The 21,503-nt window shown below is 40.2% G+C and overlaps 1 protein-coding gene across 3 annotated transcripts in view; it reads left to right on the plus strand.

The window, feature by feature from the left end:
* EFCAB14 (EF-hand calcium binding domain 14) overlaps nucleotides 1–20,678 on the plus strand; it is a 37,568-nt gene extending 16,890 nt beyond the window's left edge. Inside the window, exons 4-11 of one of the 3 annotated variants that reach the window (XM_027108651.1) lie at nucleotides 2,170–2,268; nucleotides 5,519–5,629; nucleotides 7,960–8,064; nucleotides 9,099–9,290; nucleotides 10,956–11,042; nucleotides 13,464–13,575; nucleotides 14,625–14,750; nucleotides 17,212–20,678. In XM_027108651.1, coding sequence (XP_026964452.1) covers nucleotides 2,170–2,268; nucleotides 5,519–5,629; nucleotides 7,960–8,064; nucleotides 9,099–9,290; nucleotides 10,956–11,042; nucleotides 13,464–13,575; nucleotides 14,625–14,750; nucleotides 17,212–17,387 — 1,008 coding nt within the window. In that variant the 3' untranslated portion in view covers nucleotides 17,388–20,678. The remainder of the gene's footprint in view (nucleotides 1–2,169; nucleotides 2,269–5,518; nucleotides 5,630–7,959; nucleotides 8,065–9,098; nucleotides 9,291–10,955; nucleotides 11,043–13,463; nucleotides 13,576–14,624; nucleotides 14,751–17,211) is intronic. The other 2 variants (XM_027108653.1, XM_027108652.1) reach the window with 2 other exon arrangements.
* Nucleotides 20,679–21,503: the final 825 nt, after the last annotated feature.

Here is a 21,503-nt window from a genome sequence, read left to right on the forward strand (position 1 = left end):
TTATTTAGATCTCAGTTTAAATTTCATCTTCTAATAGAGGCCCTCTCTGGCAGTCCAATCTAAAGTAGCTACCCAGTCACTCATCGTCACCTTATTTTTTTTTCACATCTTTATTGGCGTATAAATGCTTTACAATGTTGTGTTAGTTTCTACTGTACAATAAAGTGAATCAGCTGTATGTATACTTATATCCCCATATCCCCTCCTTCTTGAGCCTCCCTCCCACCCCTGCATCCCATCCCTCTGGGTCGTCACAAAGCAGCGAGCTGATCTCCCTGTGCTGTGCAGCAGCTTCCCACTAACCATCCATTTTACATTTGGTAGGGTATGTATGTCAATGCTACTCTCTCACTTCATACCAGTTTCCCCTTCCTCCCCATGCCCTCAAGTCCGTTTTCTACCTCTGCGTCTTTATTCCTGCCCTGCCACTAGGTTCATCAGTACCGCTTTTTAAAATTCCTTATATATGCATTAGCATACAGTATTTGTTTTTCTCTTTCTGACTTACTTCACTCTGTATGACAGTCTCTAGGTCCATCCACCTCACTACAAATAACTCAGTTTCGTTCCTTTTTATGGCTGAGTAATATTCCATTGTATATATGTGCCACATCTTCTTTATCCATTCATCTGTTGATGGACATTTAGGTTGCTTCCATGTCCTGGCTGTTGTAAACAGAAGTCACCTTATTTTCATTTTCCTCTAATGTATCCCGCTATCTAATTTTTCTTATATCAAATTGTCTGTCTCTTTGTACTAAAATGTAAACTCCAAAGATCACTGACATCTGTGTTGTTCACCACTGGAATAAAATAGGGCTTAATAGATATTTGTTGCAGGAATGAATGAATGAGTGGGTGAATGAAAGGAAAATGGTCTGACGCCCCTGAACACATCCCTCCTAAAAGGAAAGAGGGAGAAGAGTTCCAAGGCTCCTCACTGCACTCCGTTGTTCAGAACACGCTGGGGCTCACTCCAGGAGCTCTCCTTAAATACTGTACACAGTACTTATTACTATCTAATACTTTGCTTCTTTGTTCTTCTGTCACCTGCTACCAGGATGTAAGCTCCATGAAAGCAAAACCTCACAGTCTTATTTGCCACTTTCTCCACAGTTCTGGGCACAGAGAAGGTGCCAGACATTTGTTGAAGAAAAGAATAAGGGGTCAGGTTTACTTTGTCTTGTATCCATCTGATGCCTACCACAGGGTTAGGCATGTCACAAGTGCCCAGAAACTTTCATGGTTACTCTGTGAGGCCATTCTGAATATAATTGCTATTGGTAGATCTGTGTCCTCATCCTAGAACTTGGGACAGGAAAGCAGTGTGGAACCAAGTTTTGAGCCACATTGCAAGGTTTTTAGAATATGATCTCTGCAACCTGAAACAGTATTACACAGGTTCCACCAGTCCTCATTCTAGAGAGAAGTCCAGCTATTTAAAATTTTACCCATAAATAGCAGAAGGGAAGATACTTTTTATTTTGATTCAATTCCTATTTTAATACATTCAGTCAGCCAGCAGGTCAGTGGGTATTTATTGAGCCCCTTCAGGGTACAAAGTAGTGCTTTGGTTGAGCTATTGAGTTTGAAATGTTAATCACATTGTTAAACCAAAACTAAATGCCCAGGCAGTTGAAAGTGCCATTCAAGTTGTCAGGGTTCAGTTGCTGTCAACTGTATATTGTGATGTTGGGCTTTTACTTTATATGTTCCCACTTGGGCAGAAACAAAAGTTCAGCAAATAACTGAGGTGGTATTTTTTACCAAAATAAAATCTTTCAGAGGTCCTTGATCGTTAGCTTTCTTCCTGTCCAGTTGTTGAAGGATTGTGTTGTAATTACTACATCTTTTGGGTAATTTAAGATTTTTGCATCTTGTAGCTGCCAGGAGTGGGGTAAAGAATAATGCCTGCCTTGCCCTCCTTGGCGCTGGTATTTAAACTGGGCAGGGAGAGAAGGGGTGTTACTGCTTCCTCCCACATCTCAAGTCTATCCAAGGTACTCTGCAGAGTTCTTCTACTCCTGTGACCTGACCGGGCAGAACGTCTGGATCACAGAATCACATGATGCCCAAAGGTGCTTGACATCACCATCAGCTATAGAGTGTGTGAAGGGAGCATTGTTCTACAAGTTCTGTTTTCATTGTTTATTACTCATTTCCTTTCAGATTTCTCTGCTGACTTCTGCAGTAAACCACCTCAAAGCCAATGTCAAGTCAGCTGCAGACTTAATTAGCCTGCCTGCCACTGTAGAGGGACTTCAGAAGGTAAGTGCTGTGTATGGGCACTGAAATTAACCTACTGTAATTCTGTCTTCTTACAAATTCTCTTTGAAAGGCTGGCGTTTGAAATCAGCTACTCCAAGGACAGTAATAGAGTTCAAGACATCTCTGCTTTGGTCTGGTTGGTTGGGCCTTTAATTTGCAGCAGGTGGTTTTAGCTATGGTTTATATAGATTCACACCTTTTTATTTGGCTTTCCAAGTCCCAGGATTGCTTTGCTGGGACTCTTGTGTTAACATGTGTGGGTTTGCTTTTCATTACTTGCCTGTTTCAGTTCATCATCCACAATGTCTTTATGAAAGCAGAGCAATTGTACGTGAGAGTTGCTCTAAGTTGCTATTATTTTCCATGATTGAGAAAGAGAGGGGATTTTTTTTTGTTTGTTTTCATTGGTTTTGTTTTTTAAAGATAATTTGGGGAAGTGCAAAATAAAAATTCAGGATGTGATAAATACTGGCAAGGATGTGGATAGAGGGAAACTTCCAAACACTCCTGCTGGGAGTATAAATTGGTAAGAAGCATTTTGGAAAACAATATATATTATTTTATAAAGGTAGAGAGACACACCCTCTAAGCAAATCACTCTTAGGTATATGCCCTAGACTCTAGGGCCTAGGCAAACATTACTTTAGAATTTCTATTTACTTGATCCCTAGGATTCAGCCTAGAGCAGGAGGCAGTAACCAACCAGTTGAAGAATATGTTGGGATCTTTAGAGCTGGGTGGGGGGAGTGGGTAGGGAATGGAAGGAAAAGAGTGCTTAATGGGCACACAAGCAACATGAGGGTTAGGCATCTTGTAGCTGCCAGGAGTGGAAGCAGGATGTATGTATATATATGTAAAAACTTACCAAGTTATATATTTTAAATACGTGCAGTTTATTGTTTCTCAGTTATATCTTAATATATATTCCTGTAGCAGTAAGTGGAAGAAGGATTCTGGAGCAGGGAACCCGAAACAATGGGTATCAAATCTAGAATCTTTGGCTTTTAAAAGTCAGTGTGTGCTGAGTTTGATTTGATTATATACCAGGCTCTATAAACAGACAAATTGTTTCCTCAAAGGAGTGAGAAATTCCTAAGCCAGAAACAAAACTTGTTATTTTATAGCCACACCACCTGTGTGTGCTCAGTCTCTGTAGCCTGCTGTTTGTCCAATATGGTCATCTGCTTACAACTTAAAAAAAAAAAGTAGGGACAACTTTGATGAGACCAGACTGTTTTTGCCATTATTCCCAAGGGTCAAGTGGGGAAAAAGGTAGGCCTCTGTAGCCTTTAATACAGAAGCAACTCTGGCAGTCTTGCATTCAAAAAGGAAATTGGTTTATTCTTGCATTCGTTAATTCAACAAACATTTGTGGGGCTTCCTCCAGTATGTGCCAGGCACTTTGCAGTTGGTGAGAATACTAGTTTCAGGGTTTTGCTCTAGAGTTCACATGGCTCTGTCAGCTGCTTCCTTAAAAAAAAAATCTTAAACAAGAGCTTACTATCTTCTTGCGTCCTGATGGGCTCATGCATCCAGCCAGTGAAGATTCTCTAACAGTGGATGTCTTTGAATGCTTGTAGCTGCTGTAACAACAGACCTGACCTTACATAGACAAAAATCCCAGCTTAGAGACTTCTACCCAGTATGTTGTCTCTTTGCAAATCTGTGCATTTATCATGTCAGGCACTACTTTTATTACAGGTGGCTCGGTTTTGAAGTGGTAGGTCATCTCAAAAAACCTAACTCCAGTGTATCTCATGTAATTTTTTTTTTTAATGTTGAAAATGTCATTTCTTTTTCTCTTGGATTCTTGGCTATCAGTATAATAAACACACTTGGTTAAAAATACTAATGGGACACTATAAAATTATCAGTATGTCTTAATGAAAGACCAAAACCTATCAAATTAGTAACACTCTTTTAGATGTTCGTGTAGGACAAGGCTGTTTTAAAAGATCATTTCTGAATTATATTCCTAAGTCCGCAATCCACTTGGGCTCCTTGGACCTAATGAAAGCAAGTAAGCTACTAGCCGTATCTAACTCTACTCAGTAGTTACTGATGGGATTCTAAAGCAGAACACATGCTGCCAAATGGAATTTTCCCTTCATCTCTACAATGCTGGGTTTTCCAAGGCCAAAAATGGTTCCACCCATTTTCACTCAAAAGTCATCATTTGCTCCTGAGAGTGGCAATCTACAATGATAGCTCTGACTGCTCTGCCTGCAGGGCTTCATAGAGGCAGTTTGTGGGAGAACTTTACCTACAGATCCCAGATTTATAAGCTAGTTTTTTGGGGGGTTTTTTGTTCTGTTTGTTTTGTTTTTAAGGAAAGATCTGGCTTTCGTCTATGAAAATTATGTGTGTGTGTATGTGTACTTTCTGGTTAATTGTGTCAGTATAAACTACATGGGGTTCATAGTTCGAAGGTATTTGAAATAATCCTCCATTAGGTCAGTGGTTAAGTAAAATCACAATGCTATACCACTACACTCCCACTAGAATGGCTAACATGGAACAGATTGAGGATACCAGTATTGATGAGGAGATGGAGTACAAAAGTGAAGCCTACGTCTACCATGTGATCAGCCACTCACCTCCTAGGAATTGTGATAACAAGAAAGCTTATGATGAAGAGAAATGAAAGCATATGCCCACATGAGGGCTTGTACGTTAATGTTCATAGCAGCTTTATTTGTAATAGTCAAATGTTGAAAACAACCTAAAATCTAAAACACCATCAGCAGGTCAAGGTGATGTATCTGTAGAATGGAATGCTACTCCACAACATGCTGAGTAGCTACAACACGCATAAATCTCAGAATAATTATGCTGCATGAAAGAAGCCGTGCCAAAAAAAAGTACATGCTCACTCACTGTTCTATTCATGTAAAATTCTAGGAAATGCAAACTGAGATATATAAGTGTATGGATAGATAGATAGATAGTGACACATATATATATATAGTGATAGAAAGTGGATCAGTGGTTGCCTGGGAACAGGGAGGGAAGAATTGCAAGGAGGCATGAGGGAACTTGGGGGTGATGGATGTTTATTATCTTGATTGTGGTAATGGTTTCACAGGTGTGTGTATATATATATATATATGTATGTATATATATGTAAAAACTTATCAAGTTATACATTTTAAATACGTGCAGTTTATTGTTTCTCAGTTATATCTTAATAAAGTTATTAAAAAATTTTAAAAAGGAAAAAACACTGACCCTACTACATGTTTCTGCTCAGAGTGTTGCTTCCATTGGCAATACTTTAAACAGCGTCCATCTTGCTGTGGAGGCAATACAGAAGACTGTGGACGAACACAAGAAAACCATGGAGTCACTGCAGAGTGATATGGTACGGAAATCTACAAATGCTACAGAAAGTTAGCATACTCCTGCCTACCCTTTTCTGTGTAATCTTGTGATACCAACTTTCCATTTACCTAAACAGGCCCCACAGGCACCTTTTTAAAAGATAAAATAAGCAGTGTTGATTGATTTTACTACAATCTATAAATTGAGGTAGATAGGATTAAAAGCTGAGTCTTTTGCAAACGTGGTAGAGGAGTTACAGCACTAAGACACTGTCCTTAGAGTTGAATGGGTAGGAAGGAAAACGGAAAAGAAGGAAAAGGGAGTGGGGAAGTGTCTTATTTATTGCTACATAACAAATCACCCTAAGACTTAGTGGCTTAAAACAACAGTTTATTATTTCTCACTGTTCTGTGGATCAGGAGTTTGGGCAGGGCTGTTAGACTGGGAATGATTAGAGGCAAAGCAAAGAGGAGCTCCAGAGGATGAAAGGCCATCTTGGGTGTTCCAGCTTCAGCCTGTCTCGCAGTCGAATACAGCCACATGTGTGACCTCATCCTATACCACGGGGAACAGGAAGCCACCCCACCCCCACTGAGCCCAGTCAACCCACAGAATCATGAGAAATAATAAACTTGTTTTAAGCCACAAAGTTTGGGGATGATTCTTTTTTTTTTTTTAAGATTTTTTTTTTTTTTGATGTGGACTGTTTTAAAAGTCTTTATTGAATTTGTTACAGTATTGCTTCTGTTTTATGCCATGGTTTTTGGACGGCAAGGCATGTGGGATCCTAGCTCCCCAACCAGGGATCAAACCCTCACCCCCTACACTGGAAGGCGAAGTCTTAACCACTGGACTGCCAGGGAAGTCCCTGGGGATGATTTATTATACAGCAACAGATAACTGAGACAGAAGCAAACCCCTGCAGTGCTCGGGAATTGTTTTCAAACATTGCTTAATGCTGTGCAGATGTAAGCTGTCTGCAGTCATTCAGAGGCCTTAATTAATCTCCTAACGGATACTGAGCTCCATGAAAGATTTATGAAGGGTGAAAAAGGATGGCACAGCCCTCGCTGTCCTGCTGGAGAGATGAGTTATACATGTATGAAATCAGGACAGTTCAAGGCACACAAAAGTTCCCTAGCTTCTCCCCCAATTTCTAGATCTGCCCTACATGCTCTTTTCAAGTTTTGGAGTTTCAAGTTTAAACTGGGCAGTTTGTGCCAAGGAGACCTGGGCTGTATTAGAGCTCTAGAAAGGAGGGTTTTTCATTTTCTTCAGAACAAATACTCCTCACTTTTATTTAGTGGGGCTGACCCAGAGGAAAAAGCCTTGATCTAGGTATCCAGACACCCTGGATTCTAATTCCAACTCTGCCACTGAGTAACTGTGTGATCCATAATAATAAAGACTTCTCTAACTCAACAGTTCTTTTATTATTATTATTATTTTAATAGCTTGAGCATTTTCTCAAAGTAATTATTTTCTAAAATACTTTTTACTAACTCAAAAATTCATACTTTATAGAACCATGGGGTTTTTTCTTTTTTTTTCTCATCCTCTCCTCCTTTTCTCTTTGTTGTTACCATTTGTCTCCTATAAAAGCAGAGTTGACAAATGTCTAGGATTTCAGATTTCAAGGAAAACAGTTTATTTTTACCAGTTGCATCCTGTTATCATTAAATGTGTATCTTTTAAACTTCCATGGTTTCCAGTGGTAATCCTCCTACTGAATAAGCCATACAAAGTTTTTCCATTAGAGGGAAAAGTGTATATAAGCATGTTATACTTCAGTCGCCGCCAGGAGAGACTTGAGCAGTGGGAAGGGGATGAGAAAGGAAGGGTAACCCTCATAACTCTTGGCATGTGCTGTACAAACTGAGAAGCTAATAATGTGCACGGTTGGTTACTGTGCTCAGTGCCCAAAGCCAGTGGTTCCTTGACTGGCTGTTCTTTGAATGTATAAAGCTCTTTAGTCCTGGGGAAACAATGACACTAACCAGGTTCAGACTGAGTTGGTCCTGGGAGATACAGTGGTTGTATAGTTTCTCTGGGAGTACAGGTGACAGGGAGAGGAGGCCTGGTTTCTAGGGAGTTCATTCCATTCAGAGACTGAGAAACAGAGGACCTCAGTTCCCTGACACAGTCTGGGTGCTGCTGATCCAGTCCAGGCTTTAGGCTGGGGATCCCAGAAGTACCTGGTGCCCTCAGGCCTAGCACAGGATTGGTCATACCAAGGCTCCTGGGAAATAGTTGTTGATTAATCTGCGGATGCCACCTGTGAGAAGCTGGAATGTTCCAGGACCGTCCCTGATGGATAAGCAAACTTAGTTATTACTTATTGCCTGTACCAACCTTCATTCCTGTTCACAGAATCAGCACGCCTTAAAGGAAACCAGTGGAAGCAACCAGATCATTCCATCACCGTCAGCTACATCTGAACTTGACAGTAAAACCCACAGTGAGAATTTGAAACAGGTACTTTTGTCTCTGGCTTAACTCCCTATGACCATTGAACTCTGGAGGCGGCCTGAGTAGCGCAGGCTCCATGTTGCGATCCCTGAGCAGGCATCTCGTGCACACGTTTGCCTGCCTGAGAGCTGAGCAGAGTTGGGGGGGGTGTGGCTCTGTCAGGGAGCCAGCGTGCTGCCTGTGTCTTCCTTGGCAGTCTGCTTTTTCTCCCTGCATGTCGATCAGTGGAGTAAATTCCTTTTCACATCTTGAAAGTCATAAAGTGACCAGATTATCCTGAAACTGTTTTTGAACAGTTTTTGAATAGCAATCTGGGCAAGTTAAAGATGGATGGATAGCAGATTAATTCAAAGTGATGGCTGTTTGGGGTCACAGTAAGTACTAAGAACATTAGAAAGCATATCCTGGAATATCAAGATCTTCTAAAGACCAGAGGAGGGAAAAGGATGAGTTCAGAATCACATTAAAAAGAATAAAAGAAATCTTCACTGCGAAGAATTCCTGTCCTGAATTTAATGCCCTTTAAAGCCTATAATCATCATTCCTTTCTAAATAATCAGTACTGGAGAATGTCAAAAATGATTGAATCTTGTACTAAATAATGCACTACCTGTTATGGTTTTGCTACATGAGCCAATTCAGTAATTGGTATTGTTTCTACGGTAGTTTTGTTCTGACAAATTAGGTTACTGAGCGTTTCAGTCAATAACCCAGCAGGCTTTCTCGCCAGCAGGTGAGGTAAACATTGGGAAATCAATTCTCAAGCTCTCAGCTTTCTGGGACCAGAGAGTGAATCATGTTGGTAGTCTCTTCCCTCTTTCCCCCTCCTGTCTAACTGAGGTCAGACAATTCCAGAGGGAGTAAACTGGGAGCAGTTCAGAGTGGAGGGACAAAACAGAGACTGACAATCAATGGTCAAGAGCAGGAAAAGGAGTTTACTTCAATAAGTTGACATAATAATGGTTGTTCAGTGCTGCTGGCCTGCTTGTCTAGTACATGTCTTTAGCTGGATTCCACAACTTGATTTATTTCCACTCCAGGATATCCTGTACCTCCACAACTTTTTAGAGGAGGTAAACAGTGCCCTAGTGGGGTACCAGAGAGAGAATGATCTTAAACTCAAGGGGATGAATGAGACAGTCAGTAATCTTACCCAGAGAGTCAACTTGATAGAAAGAGATCTGATTGCTATGAGCAAGGTAGAAAAGCGAGCGAACCTGTCCTTCAGCATGGTAAGCCTCTTCACGTCTTTTGTGACATGTTCTGTGTTGCAGTGTGTTTTGTCTGTACATGGATGACATTCCACAACCTTTTCAGACCACGACTTCTAGGACACTTGAGAGGCTCCACGTTTGTGTTATGCTTAATCCTTGTCTCCTTTAATCCTTACACTAGCTGTGTGATGTGAATGGCACAGACAATGTCAGTCCTGATTTGGGAGGGAGATGTAGAGAGGTTCAGTTGCTTGCCAAGGCCTCACCACAAGTAGTTGGCAGAGACGACAAGCTTCCTTTTATGTTGCCAGTGACTCATCTGGTAGGGAAGCTCTGGCACATATTTCCAAGGGAGGTCTTCTTGATCTTTACTTTTTTAATTTATTAAGGATGGGAACAATGACAGTGACAATAACTAGAGAATCTTTTGTCATTTCCTTAAGCCCAGACTCGGCTTTCAGACTTGTCCTGTTTCATGGGCATATGAGGGGGATCCCCTTGCAGATAATGTCAGGAAAGCTATTTAAGACAAATCAGTCAGACCAGCTCCTCCCCTTAAGAGATCATTGAGTCTGCCCTCTCATTTTACATAAGAGGAACCTGAATGACGTACTAAGTCACTGATGCTGACAGACCGTATGGTTTACTGGTTTTCATGTTATTGCAAATAAGATGTGGTGGTTGTTTCTTTTAATCACCTTTCACATATGCATTGTTCTAGAATCCACGTGGGTCATTTTTTAATAGCTGCGAGCCCCACTCTTAAAGATTTCCCACAGCCAAGACATAGGCATATAGAAATGGAAACCAAATACAGGAGATTGTATAAATTGTATAAGTCAAGTAACTGTATAAATTGTGTAAATCAAGTAACTGCCAAAGCTAGAAGCAAGCAAGCCTGCAAGTAAAGTCAAGCCCTGGCACATAGGAAGCAGCCTTTGAACTGGCTCTGCTACAATGGAGCCCTGGCAAGTGGCCCGGCCTTGGCTTTGAGGGTAGAGTAGGAGGACCTGCTCCTCTTCCTCCTTCACAGGGGTGTGTGATTTACTACAAAGCTGTGAAGATCAAAGGAGCCTCCTCATTTTTAAAAGCCTTTTTGAACTTAGCTAAACTGAGTACAGTAGAGGCTAGGAATTTTGGATGATTTGATGAGTATTAGGTCTTGAAGGTTGGTTTTCAAGGCTTATAGTGAAAACTCACCAGCCCCAAAGCTCTCCATACTGTCCCTCCCCTCCTCACCCTATTTTTTTTCCAGAAGAGGAAATTGCTAATAGTGCCATCTGTCCCACTGTTTCTTCCAGCAGCATCATACCCAGCATGGTTTTGGGTAGAAGTCCTCTCGCCTTTTATACTTCAAAGTTTTAAAGTTTGTGACAGAAACTAGAAGCACCAGTTTCAGCTTTGTCTCTCTGAGGCCTTTCTCCCTCTCTCCTCTCATTCTCCTGCTGGTTTTCTGTTGAAAGTGTTCTGAGACCCTTCATTTATTTATTGTTTTAAAATTTTTATTGGAATATAGTTGATTTACAACGTTGTGTTAGTTTCAGGTGTACAGCATAGTGAATCAGTTGTATATCGAGACCCTTTAAATAAGTTTGGCCAGTTTGTTTTTAAAATGCTGGATGTTGTTTAAGTTTTAATGTTTTCCTTTAATCTTCTCTTGTTTTGTTCCTTTTACCCTTTAAGATGAATGATAGAGCTGCCACTCTGAAGAGAGAGTCTTTGCATCAAGTGACCAACAGAACAGAGTCAGTAAAATCCCAGAGCATAAAGGTAAATAATAGGAGGCTTTCTCTGAAGTAAGAATAAATGCATGAGCACCTGCTTCTTTCTCAAAGGGAGCACTTTGGTCTTTTTTTGAAACTTCAAGACAAAGTAATTAGTAAATTAGTATATTGGTAAATAAGCAAGTACTTTATCAGGAACCTGCCCCTTGCCCAGCTCTTTGCTACGAGCTGGTGTGACCACAGTGAGCAGTGTAGACACGTGACACCTGTTCTGGTGGAGCTCGAAGTCCATCAGCCAGAAGATCATTAACACATAATTGAGCAGATAATCACGAGTATGATAAGTGCTACAAAGGAAAGGTATAGGGTATAACAGTGCTAACAGAGAACAGGAAGGCTTCCCTAAGGAAGTGACTTTTAAGCTAAGACAGTAAGTTATCTGTACTAATGATGAGAGGCATAGATAATCTAAAAATGGTGTCTAAACTAAAAATTATTTCTTATTTTTAAAATTACAGACTCTTGGGGGGTGGAAGGGGGAAAAGAAAGATTGCAGTCTCAGTACATACATAGTCCCTTTAAGCTTCAGCCTGTTCCCTTCACCTTGTACCTTCCCTTTTTTTGTTCTTCCCAGACATATTGTCAAGATAAGACAAGTTGTCTGTGATGTTGCTTTGTTATCCCAGGAAAGAAAGTTTGTTTTCAGCATTCTCTGTGATTAGAGTACTGTTTAATATTATAAGATCTTGGCTAAAATAAAGGAAAAGCCAGAAAGATTGTGACTGAGTGACTAAAATATCATTTCAGATGCACATTGCATTCGATGAGCTCAAGGATGGGGTTCACAGGAAATGAACTTGGAAATGAACCACATATGTCAGGCAGTTTTCAATGTAATGCTTTGCATCTAGACTTGTTCTTCCTTAACAGTTTTGTATTGTCTGGATAAAAATCACATATATTAAGATTTTAGTGCTTTATAAGCTAGGCTTTTGTTGAGTTTTCTAACTGCTGCTACCCCAAAAAAATTTTATATTCACCTAGAGAATGACAAGAAAAATTTAAGATCCAGATAAAAATGTTCAAGCACAAAAAAAGTAATGGGTGGTTACTATTGGAAAATAATAGTGATTTCAGCAACAGTTCAGATTTTGACAGTAAATATCAGAATAAAATAGAGCTAGTATACATTTTTGCCTGAATTTTTTGGCTTTACTTTCTGACACTTTGTGTTTTTAACTCTTACCCCAATGTATTAGTCCCTTTGTCCTACCTCATCTAAGTGTCCAAAAGAAATGTAATTTCTCCTTGCCATAAATTATTCAAGCATTTAGTACCTAGTTTTAGCTATATACATCCATATTTTAGCTCCCTAAATAAACTAAGTGTGATCTACTGTACAGTAACTGTTAGGGTAGAATAAGGATAGGAGAGAAATAAGTAAATAAATATTGAATAAAAGAAATGTGTAATGGTCGATATTCTAACTAAACATGGGCTCAGGACCTTTCACACTAGCCTACGCAGTTAGAAACTGACCTCACAGAAACCAGACTTCTCTCTTTTTATAATTAATTGTATTTTTTATATGCTACTATATCATCTGGGAATGAGGCAGGGTAGGGGAAAAAAATTTTTTTAAAGATACAAGTAAGGCCTCGAATTAGAAATATTATAGCTCCCTGATCAGCTTGGTGCTTTGTGACCACCTAGAGGGGTGGGATAGGGAGGGTGGGAAGGAGGGAGACACAAGAGGGAAAAGATATGGGGATATATGTATATGTATAACGGATTCACTTTGTTATAAAGCAGAAACTAACACACCATTGTAAAGCACTTATACTCCAATAAAGATGTTAAAAAATAAACAAATAAATGAATGAAGAACAGGGAAAAAAATATTGTAGCTCCCTTATGTTCCTAACAGTTCCTGCCACCAGTTGAATCATTACCATGGTGGCAGAGAAGGAAGATCAGGGGGAATACTTGTGGTTTGGTTGCTTTTTTTTTTTTTTAAGATGATAAGAGCATAAAACTGCCTAAACTGATCTAGTCACAAGGTGAAGTAAGCTATTCAGGAAAATTAGTTAGTTAGTGTGAAATAGTACCTAGAAAACAATATCCTACCCATTTAGGAAATGGGTATCACAACAGCACCTGAGCAAGTATATGTTTCCTTTACTGCTGACACATGCTTGCCTTCCCCGTCCGCCAAATGCACACAGTGAATCAGATCATCTGTAGCATAATGTTCCCTTGATGGTCTAGGCTCAAATCCAGCCAGGCCCTAATCAACACTGAGTACTGAAGGTATCTCTAGTAATTGTTGATTCATTCCTTCATTGCCTTCAGAGGAAGCCTACTTGGGGTCAAGCACTACAGGCTAAATAGGCTTTGGGTATATCATGAAGAATCAGTTGAGGTCTTCCTTCCGCCTTAAACCTTCTGTGATCTTTGTTTTGGACAGAAAGAAGATAGTTCAGATTCTCAGGTATCCAAGCTCAGAGAGAAACTGCAGCTGATCAGTGCTCTCACAAACAAACCTGAGAGCAGCAGGCCTCCAGAGACTGCCGATGAAGGTGAGATATTCAGGGTTGGCTTCTGAATATTTCACGCAGGCTTGGGCAGCTCGCCTCCCACACAGAGAGTGGGGAAAGGTGTTCCAGCAGGACTGATGGCACTGAGTGAATGATGCCTGAGCGCACTGAGATGAAGCTGCTACACTTTGCTTTCATTTAGAAAAAGCCCATTTTGCACATGATTTGTACTCCAGTCTATTAAGGGAAAAATGGGTAGTGTTTAGCTGGAAATAGACTTCTCCATGCTGTCTGCATCCAATTATAGGCAAAAACATTACTGCCGTAGCATGTATTAAACCAGCCCTGAATGTTGTTTACGGGAGTCTTCATTTCTGTAAATGCATAAAAATTTACTTAAAAGTAAATATTAGTCCTTGTAAAAAACCATTAACAAATAACAATGGGATCATTGGGTTGGAAGGGCCTTTGGCTTTAGTCAGGGACATAACCTAATCAGTATTAGCAGGTGCGTCAACCTCTGCTGGTACTGCTCTATGAAGATGTAACCACGGCATTATATTATGTTGGTTTTGACCCCTACCCTCCCACAAGTATTTTTCATTTTGGGGAAAGCAGTACAACTTCTCTTATTCTCTTTTAAGTGAGAGACAAAGTACAGTGGGAGGCCTTGCCCTAACACTGTGCTACATGATCGTATGTTAGCACTCTCTCAGCACCAGCTGGTCTGGTGGCAGATACCCCCAGATCGGGCTCATAGCACAGCTCCTAGGATGTCAAATACCCAGTGCTTTTCTCACTTGCAGCTTGAACTCTCAACCTCTAAACATGTGGAATGCTAACTTGTACTATAAGAGCAACCAGTGGGACCACGGCTTCAAACCTTAATGTTACATAATATTGATTGATCTTCACTTATCCACGAAACATCTCAATTTGTATCTTTAACTCCATGTAGTCACTATGCTACTTAATTCTCAGCTGTTTCTCTTAAATTAAGTAATATGAATTTGCCCTAAAAGGTTAGGACCTTCAATACTGGTTTAATTTGGTGTCACATTAGTAATCTAAAACTGTATTGTTTGTTCCAGAGCAAGTTCAGAGTTTCACATCAAAGCCATCAGCATTGCCAAAATTGCCACGGTCTCTTGGAGGCCAGACTGAGAAAGCTGCCCAGCTAAGGCCTGTCTCCCTACCAGGAATTTCTAGCATCGAAGGTAAATTTTTATATTATGGAGTGATAGAGAAAATGCTCAAAGTTATAACTTTCTGACTTTTTAAACTTGTAAGATAAAGAATGATAGCTAACATTGATTGAGCACTTCCTATAGGCCAGATACTTGATATGCATTATATCATATAATCCTGATAACAATCCTGGGACCATCAATATTCATGTATTATACCCATTTTACTGATAGGGAAACTACCTAAGTCCACATAGCAAACGATTGAGGCAAAATTCACACCAAGGCAGTTTGACGCTGAAGTTTGCACTCTTAACCACATTGCACTATATTATCTCTCTATGAATGTTTTTTAGAGTCTTCTTCATTCATTCGATGAGTGCCTGGTTAGACCCAGTGTAAGCAGTAAGAATACAGTGTAAGAATCATTCTCACTTTCTTCATGGATATAACAGTCTAGTGGAGAAGACAAGCAAGCAAACACAATACTGTGAGATTAGCAAAATAAAGTAAAAGTTGACCCTATTTGTCAGAGCCCTCCAAAAATGAGGGGTCCTTTGGCTGAAAATCAGCAAGAAAAACTTTAGTAGGAAGGATATGATTCACAGAGAAATGTGCTTGCCTTGCTTCCAACAGTGTGTGTTCCATCCCTCTTCGTGGTATTTGGTCTCCTGTTTTTGCACTTGCTAACTGCCTGAAAAATCACCCATTCCTGTCACCCTATCTCTGCCTGGCTCTTCACCTCAGTTTAGATACCTTTCCACCAGGAAACATTTTCTTACCTCCCAGGACTGGATTAGGCTTCTCCTGTGTATGCACTCATAATATCTTACATTTGCACGTGTCACTCCATTGTAATTTCCTGGGGACCTATAACATTTAACTTCAGTCCCAGCCCCTAGCCTAGTGCCTGGTACATGTGAATATTTGTTAAGTGAATGAGTTGTCTACAGGCTACAATTAATGCTTTTAAAGCATAGAGGCTTAAATTTATATTGTCATTTAAATGCAATTACTTTTTTCCCTGTCCCCAATTTTTCTTTTCTGTTTTCTGGAGAGACAAGAGAGTGTTAAGTTGTGTTTATTGGCAACATAAGTTGCTCCTCCTACTCTTCATTATTACATCAAGAATTGATGAGAATAAAAAGAGGAAAGACTGTTAGAGCAGATTAAGAAATAGCCAATTTAACATTTATACTTTAATCCCTAACGGAGACCTTACACACTTTTGAATGACTACATTTTATAAATGACCTGAGGCACCAATGAGATTTTTATTTGAATACCACTATAGAGTACATAGCATGCTCTAAAACTCATGCCCCATGTACACACACACAAACATTTTCCAGCTAGCCACTTGGTGGCAGGCATTGGGAACAAGTGTCTCACTGCTTTTCTGGCTTTTCGGAGAGCTTTTGAGACTTCAGCTGCTTTGTTGGAGCTGTCTTAGGACTAAAAGTAGGGACTTACCCAAAAGCTTGTCTACAAAATTGCTTGACAGTACTGTCCTCTGGTATTAGAGACTGAATCCACTAAGTCATTCAGTGGGGACACATCCAAGCCCTTTTTAGACGTGTAAACAAGCAGACCTCCTAGGTATTTATTATAGGGCCCTCTCTTGGGTCGGGGAGGGGGTCAGTCTCCAAGAGAGAACAGTTACACCCTGTTATCCCCCTGCCCCCACCCCTGGCAACCACTAATCTCTCAACCACTGTCTCTTTGGATTTGCCTGTTCTGGGTGTTTCATATAAGTGGAATCATAATACGTGGTCTTATGTATGCTTCTTTCTTTCAATATGCTCCTTTCACTTAGCATAATGTTTTCAAGGTTGGCATGCAGCAATATTTCATTCCTTTTTATGACTGAATAATATTCTATCCTACAGATATACTGCATTTTGTTAAGCCTTTCATTAGTTGATGGACATTTATTTGGGTTGTTTCCACTTTTTGACTATTAGGAACAATGAAGCTATGAACATATGTATACAACTTTTTGTGTAGACAACATGTTTTCATTTCTCTTGAGTATATACCCTAGGAATGGAATTGCTGGGTTATATAGTAACTGTTGAACTGACAATATGCCATACGTAGTCTGTTTTATAGGCTATCAGAGCTCCTATCAGTTAGCTCTTAAGGCTTCTACAGTCCTTTCCACCCCTTCAACGTAAGAATAAAATCTGGAAAATCTAAAAGAAAGGCCCTGAACAGAGAGAAAGCCAGTCCATTCACTTCTCCTGTGATTATCTGTCACTGATTCTATTTTGGGACGATAGTACCCTACAGTGTTCCTCTCATTCTTAAAGGATCAAGAATTAGTCTTTCAGATTTAGTGAGATCTTAAACTTTACCTTTTGGGAACAAAGTCTGCAAAGTAGCTTTTCTTTCAGTGCTTAAAATTCTGTTGAGACTACTTTTTAAACTGTTAACTAAATTTAGTTATATGTATAGACATATACATTTTTTTGTAATTCCTTTTTAACAGATCTTCAGGATTTATTCCATAAGACTGGGCAGGATGTGGATGGGAAGCTGACCTACCAGGAAATCTGGGACTCCTTACATTCTGCTGTGCCAGAACCAGAGCGTTTGAGGGAGTTTGATTCTGATGGAGACGGAAGATACTCATTCCTGGAGCTAAGAGCAGCTTTAGGTGTCTAGCCTCATCAGGCTTACTTTAAAAATGGATGTATGCCCTGGACTACCTAATATCTACTCAGCTAACAAAAACAACCCTTCTACCTACCCATCAATCCTCCAGTCCTCCAAACTACAGTAGCAGACACATTGCCACCTTTTAACTTGTTTGAAAAAGCTATGTAAAAGTTATTTTTTTTAAAAAAGACCATTTTACTTATAATATGATATTCAGAAATCTATGATTTCCTTAAACCAGTAGGATCTTAATTTTAAAATTGCCAGAAGAAAAGTCAAGCCCTCTTTTTTTCTCTTTCCTTTTTTTTTTGAGGGGAGGAGACCTTATCTTTTAAAACTGGAAAATGTGTATATAGAGAGAATAAGCCACCTTTTATATTTCGCATAAATTTGCCTTAAATTAGCTGCACTTTATACAGACTCAGAAAATGTCTTTGCTTTAACAGACAGACCTTTTCTGTTTGTAAATATTTAAAATGAAAGAAAGAGTTGTGCATATTTTGTGGGAAGTAGGAAGAATGGTTTGAAACAGGACGTGAACAAATGACTTGCTGTTAAAAATTGCTAATCTGATCTGGTAGCAGCTTGAAGCTGTGTCCCCATCTCCTTAAGACATCCTCTTTGGGTGCTGCCATGGGGTTTGGCCTGGTGCTGGGGGAGTAGATTTAGGGAGTGGACACTGGGGACGGTGCTGCCTCCAGGCTCAGGATTCTGGCTCTTTGGTCTATCCTCTCAGCTCCTCCCAACCTGTGAACCAGAGAAGTCTTGTTGGGGATTTTCTCTCTTTTAATCCTGTTTCAGGATTTATGAGCATAAAAAGTTATCCAGTGGGAGCTACATTTCCTCCCTGAGTGAACTAGATTATCTTCCCCCACGTACCCACTCAAGTCTACCTTTAAGCCGTAGCTGACTTTCACTTCTGATACTGTCTCCATTCTGAATGGCAGGGCTGCAGTCCTTCGGCCACTGTCTCAGCCTGGCTACTCAGGAACTATAGAGGAAAGCTCTGCCTCTAATTTTGATCCAGGAAACTTCTTGAGATTTTACCTGGGGCCTAACCAAGAACCTACTATGTTCTTCTGTGGGCTAAGACCAAAAAGGTTGTGAAATGAAACACCTGAAATCATATTAGGTTTCCTGACAATTACAGCTCAGAAATAGCTAGAGGCTTTCTGTCCAGAGGATGCCAAACATGGCAGGCAGGCCTAGGGCGGGGGGCTTCACGTTATGGCAGCAAATCTAATACAAGCAAGTGCAGTACTTCTCCCATTAAATGCTTCTGTAGCCCTGCTACTAAAGGTCCCTGAACTGGAAGGAATTATTCCTCCATGTCACCTCTGTGTGTGCTGTGTTGATCTTAGAAGCAATCTTCAGGCAACACAAAAGGAAACCTGCAAAACTTAACTGTGCTGTAGGCCAAGTCAGGGAGAAACTGGAGAAGCTTTCAGACTTCTCTAGTAAAGCTTGTTTCCATTTTAACTTTGTCCAAGTTGCCCGTTAGCCATGGATGTGGTGGAGCACCCTTAAATATTTAAGGGCTGTTTTTTTTCTTTATATGATGTTCAGGTCGGTGTTGGCTAACCTTGGGTTTTTTTCCTAGAAATATTAAAATTTAGTTGAAGTAGGATGAAGTCTTTTCCCATGAATGTGTCTGCTTACCTCATTATGGCTTACGCTTCTCGCTCTATTTCTCTCAAACAATTCCTTTGCCTACCTATGCTATTTTACTTTCTTGGAAAGGTTTAAATATAGTATAAAATTAGCCTGGCACTTTAGGCAACTTGAAGATAACTTACTCTTCTGGCTGCCTTTCATGCCCCCCCCCCTTTTTAATATATATACCCTTGCAGATTTTGTAACAACCAAATAAAATTCTAGCAATAAATTGAATTATACTGCTATATTTATATGTACTGTACCATAAATAGTATGTCTGTACCTGGAAGGTATTTTTTTGAGAACTGATTTATATGAAGTATACTTGAGGGTAATGTAGCTTGTCCTTTTTAGTTTCAAATTCTTATTCATAGGCAAATACTTGGAGGACACCTTAACTCTTCGTATATACTTTTCTTTTGCATCAGCTGTGCTTTTTAGTTTAGCCTCCCTCCATTCTTCCCACCTGAAGCTTGTCCGCCACCTACCATCATCCCTGAGCCAGCTGGATGGTTCCATCCTCTCCCCACCAGATTTGGCAGAGGTGTTCCTGCTGCACCCTCAGACCTGCGAGTACCCTTGCCACACCGCCTGGGAAGGTGCCATATCTCCCAGGCAGAACTAGGACATCTTGAACTCCTTTGTTCTAAGTTGAGCGTATTCATTGGCTTAAAAAAAGAATTCTCATAAGCCTTTATCATTATTAATTTGGGATTTTTATTTGAAAGTTGTCTTAACTTATCCAGCCTATGATTTGTGTCGATCTCTAATCAAGCCTCACCTACCACACCTCAGCCCTGAGAGGAAGGCTAGGTAGTAGTAGTGAGTTTGGTTTTGGTTTTCGTTTCAAATGCTTTTACCTTTGCACTCCGGCAGCTCCTCCTGCTGCTTTCCTGAGTTACCCAAAGCATGTCTTCTTGGTCCTGTTTTTCTTTCGCCTTTTATCTGGTATAATGTTTACCTAGAGAGCCTCCCCCATAAATCAGAGAGGCAATGTATTATAGGAAGAGAAGAACCAAAAGAAGAGAGAACCTGGCTTAGGGATGACTGTAGTGTCGTCTTAAAGGCCGAGAAGGGCCTGGCTCTTAGGATTGTGTCTGATACAGCACAGCTGAAGAGTGGACACCCTTCACCTGCTGCTGGTTTCTTTCCCTTCCTTTGGCGTTCCCCCTCACGTTATATCTCTGGCCGTAACCACATCTGCACGCCCCCACGCCCCCCATGTTGGTCCTGCCGGTCACAGTTGAAGATTTTGACTGTGATAGGCTCATACTCATATGGCCTGCTGTTGAGTTGTTTTTAGTAACAGCTTTTGTTTGCTACACCTCATTGGCTTACTTACCAACGCCAGTTTGATATGGTCCCCTCTTTCATATCCAAACCAGAAAACATTTGGGTATTCCTGAGACTTTATAGAGCGTGTACTGTTTGTTATACGAACCTAACCTACCTTGTTGTTTTCTCATATTAAGAAATGTAAATCTACTTTGCTTAAGTGGAGCTATTTTGGTAATGTTTAAGCAATTTTGGTTCTGTTTAGGGAGGGAATTCAAGATTTCCATCACTTGATTTGGGCTTTGCTAATTTAATATCAGTAATAAAACAATTTTAATTTAAATAAAACATTTCTTTTTTCTCTCACTGTGTCTGTGATTAAAGGCTTGCCCCTCCATCCTCACAATTACTAAGAAAAAAATCTGCTTTGATCTCTATTTTTTTGGACTCCTTCCTCCTTTTGAATGCAAAGCCTAACAGATGGTGGACAGAAAGTAACGTTGAAGAATCTGCCTGAAGATCCGCCCAATTTGGCCTGAAGAAATGAAGGCTGTTTTGGCATGTGCAGGGTGGGAAGGGAGCAGGATGAGGGAAGAGTGAGCCCCTGCCTCTGTATCAACGAGAGAAGTTCCATTTAATGCCTGTTTTCTATTTTGAGATTCAATATAAGAGCATGTTTACAAGAAATATTCCAATGTCTTTGGAAAAAAAGAAGGAAAAAGGCTTGAAATCCATTTCAAGATAAGGGGTCATATAGGGAGGAGCTGGGCTTTTTTCACACACAGGAAAAAAAAATTTTTAATAGCTCTCTACATGACCGCTAGATTCTGGGATTGCACACACACACAATCTTGGTGGCCTTTCCTCTCAGGAGGAAAAAAGCTTAGCTCATTTACAAATATGGTAAGATGATTTTCTCATTCCCAAAGTGAAAGGGAAAATTTTATATCCTGGAGCAGAGCTGGGTCTTCTTATCTTTGAACTGGGACCAAATAGCCAGTATTATCTTTGTCTCTCCTTTTAGAATAGTTTCCAGAAGGTACAAAAATTAATATTTGTACACAGTGGATCTTAACTTTGGGAGAGGCCATGAATCCCCTTGAGAAAGATTAAAAAAAAATACATTTTTTAGGAGGTTCATTGGCCAGCCCTTCCCCCAAGCCAATCCTTGAACCAAGTTAATTACACACA

The sequence above is a fragment of the Aethalodelphis obliquidens genome, unplaced genomic scaffold, assembly GCF_003676395.1.
Source record: "Aethalodelphis obliquidens isolate GAN/ISIS:26980383/991018 unplaced genomic scaffold, ASM367639v1 scaffold9, whole genome shotgun sequence".
Taxonomy (NCBI): Eukaryota; Metazoa; Chordata; class Mammalia; order Artiodactyla; family Delphinidae; genus Aethalodelphis; species Aethalodelphis obliquidens.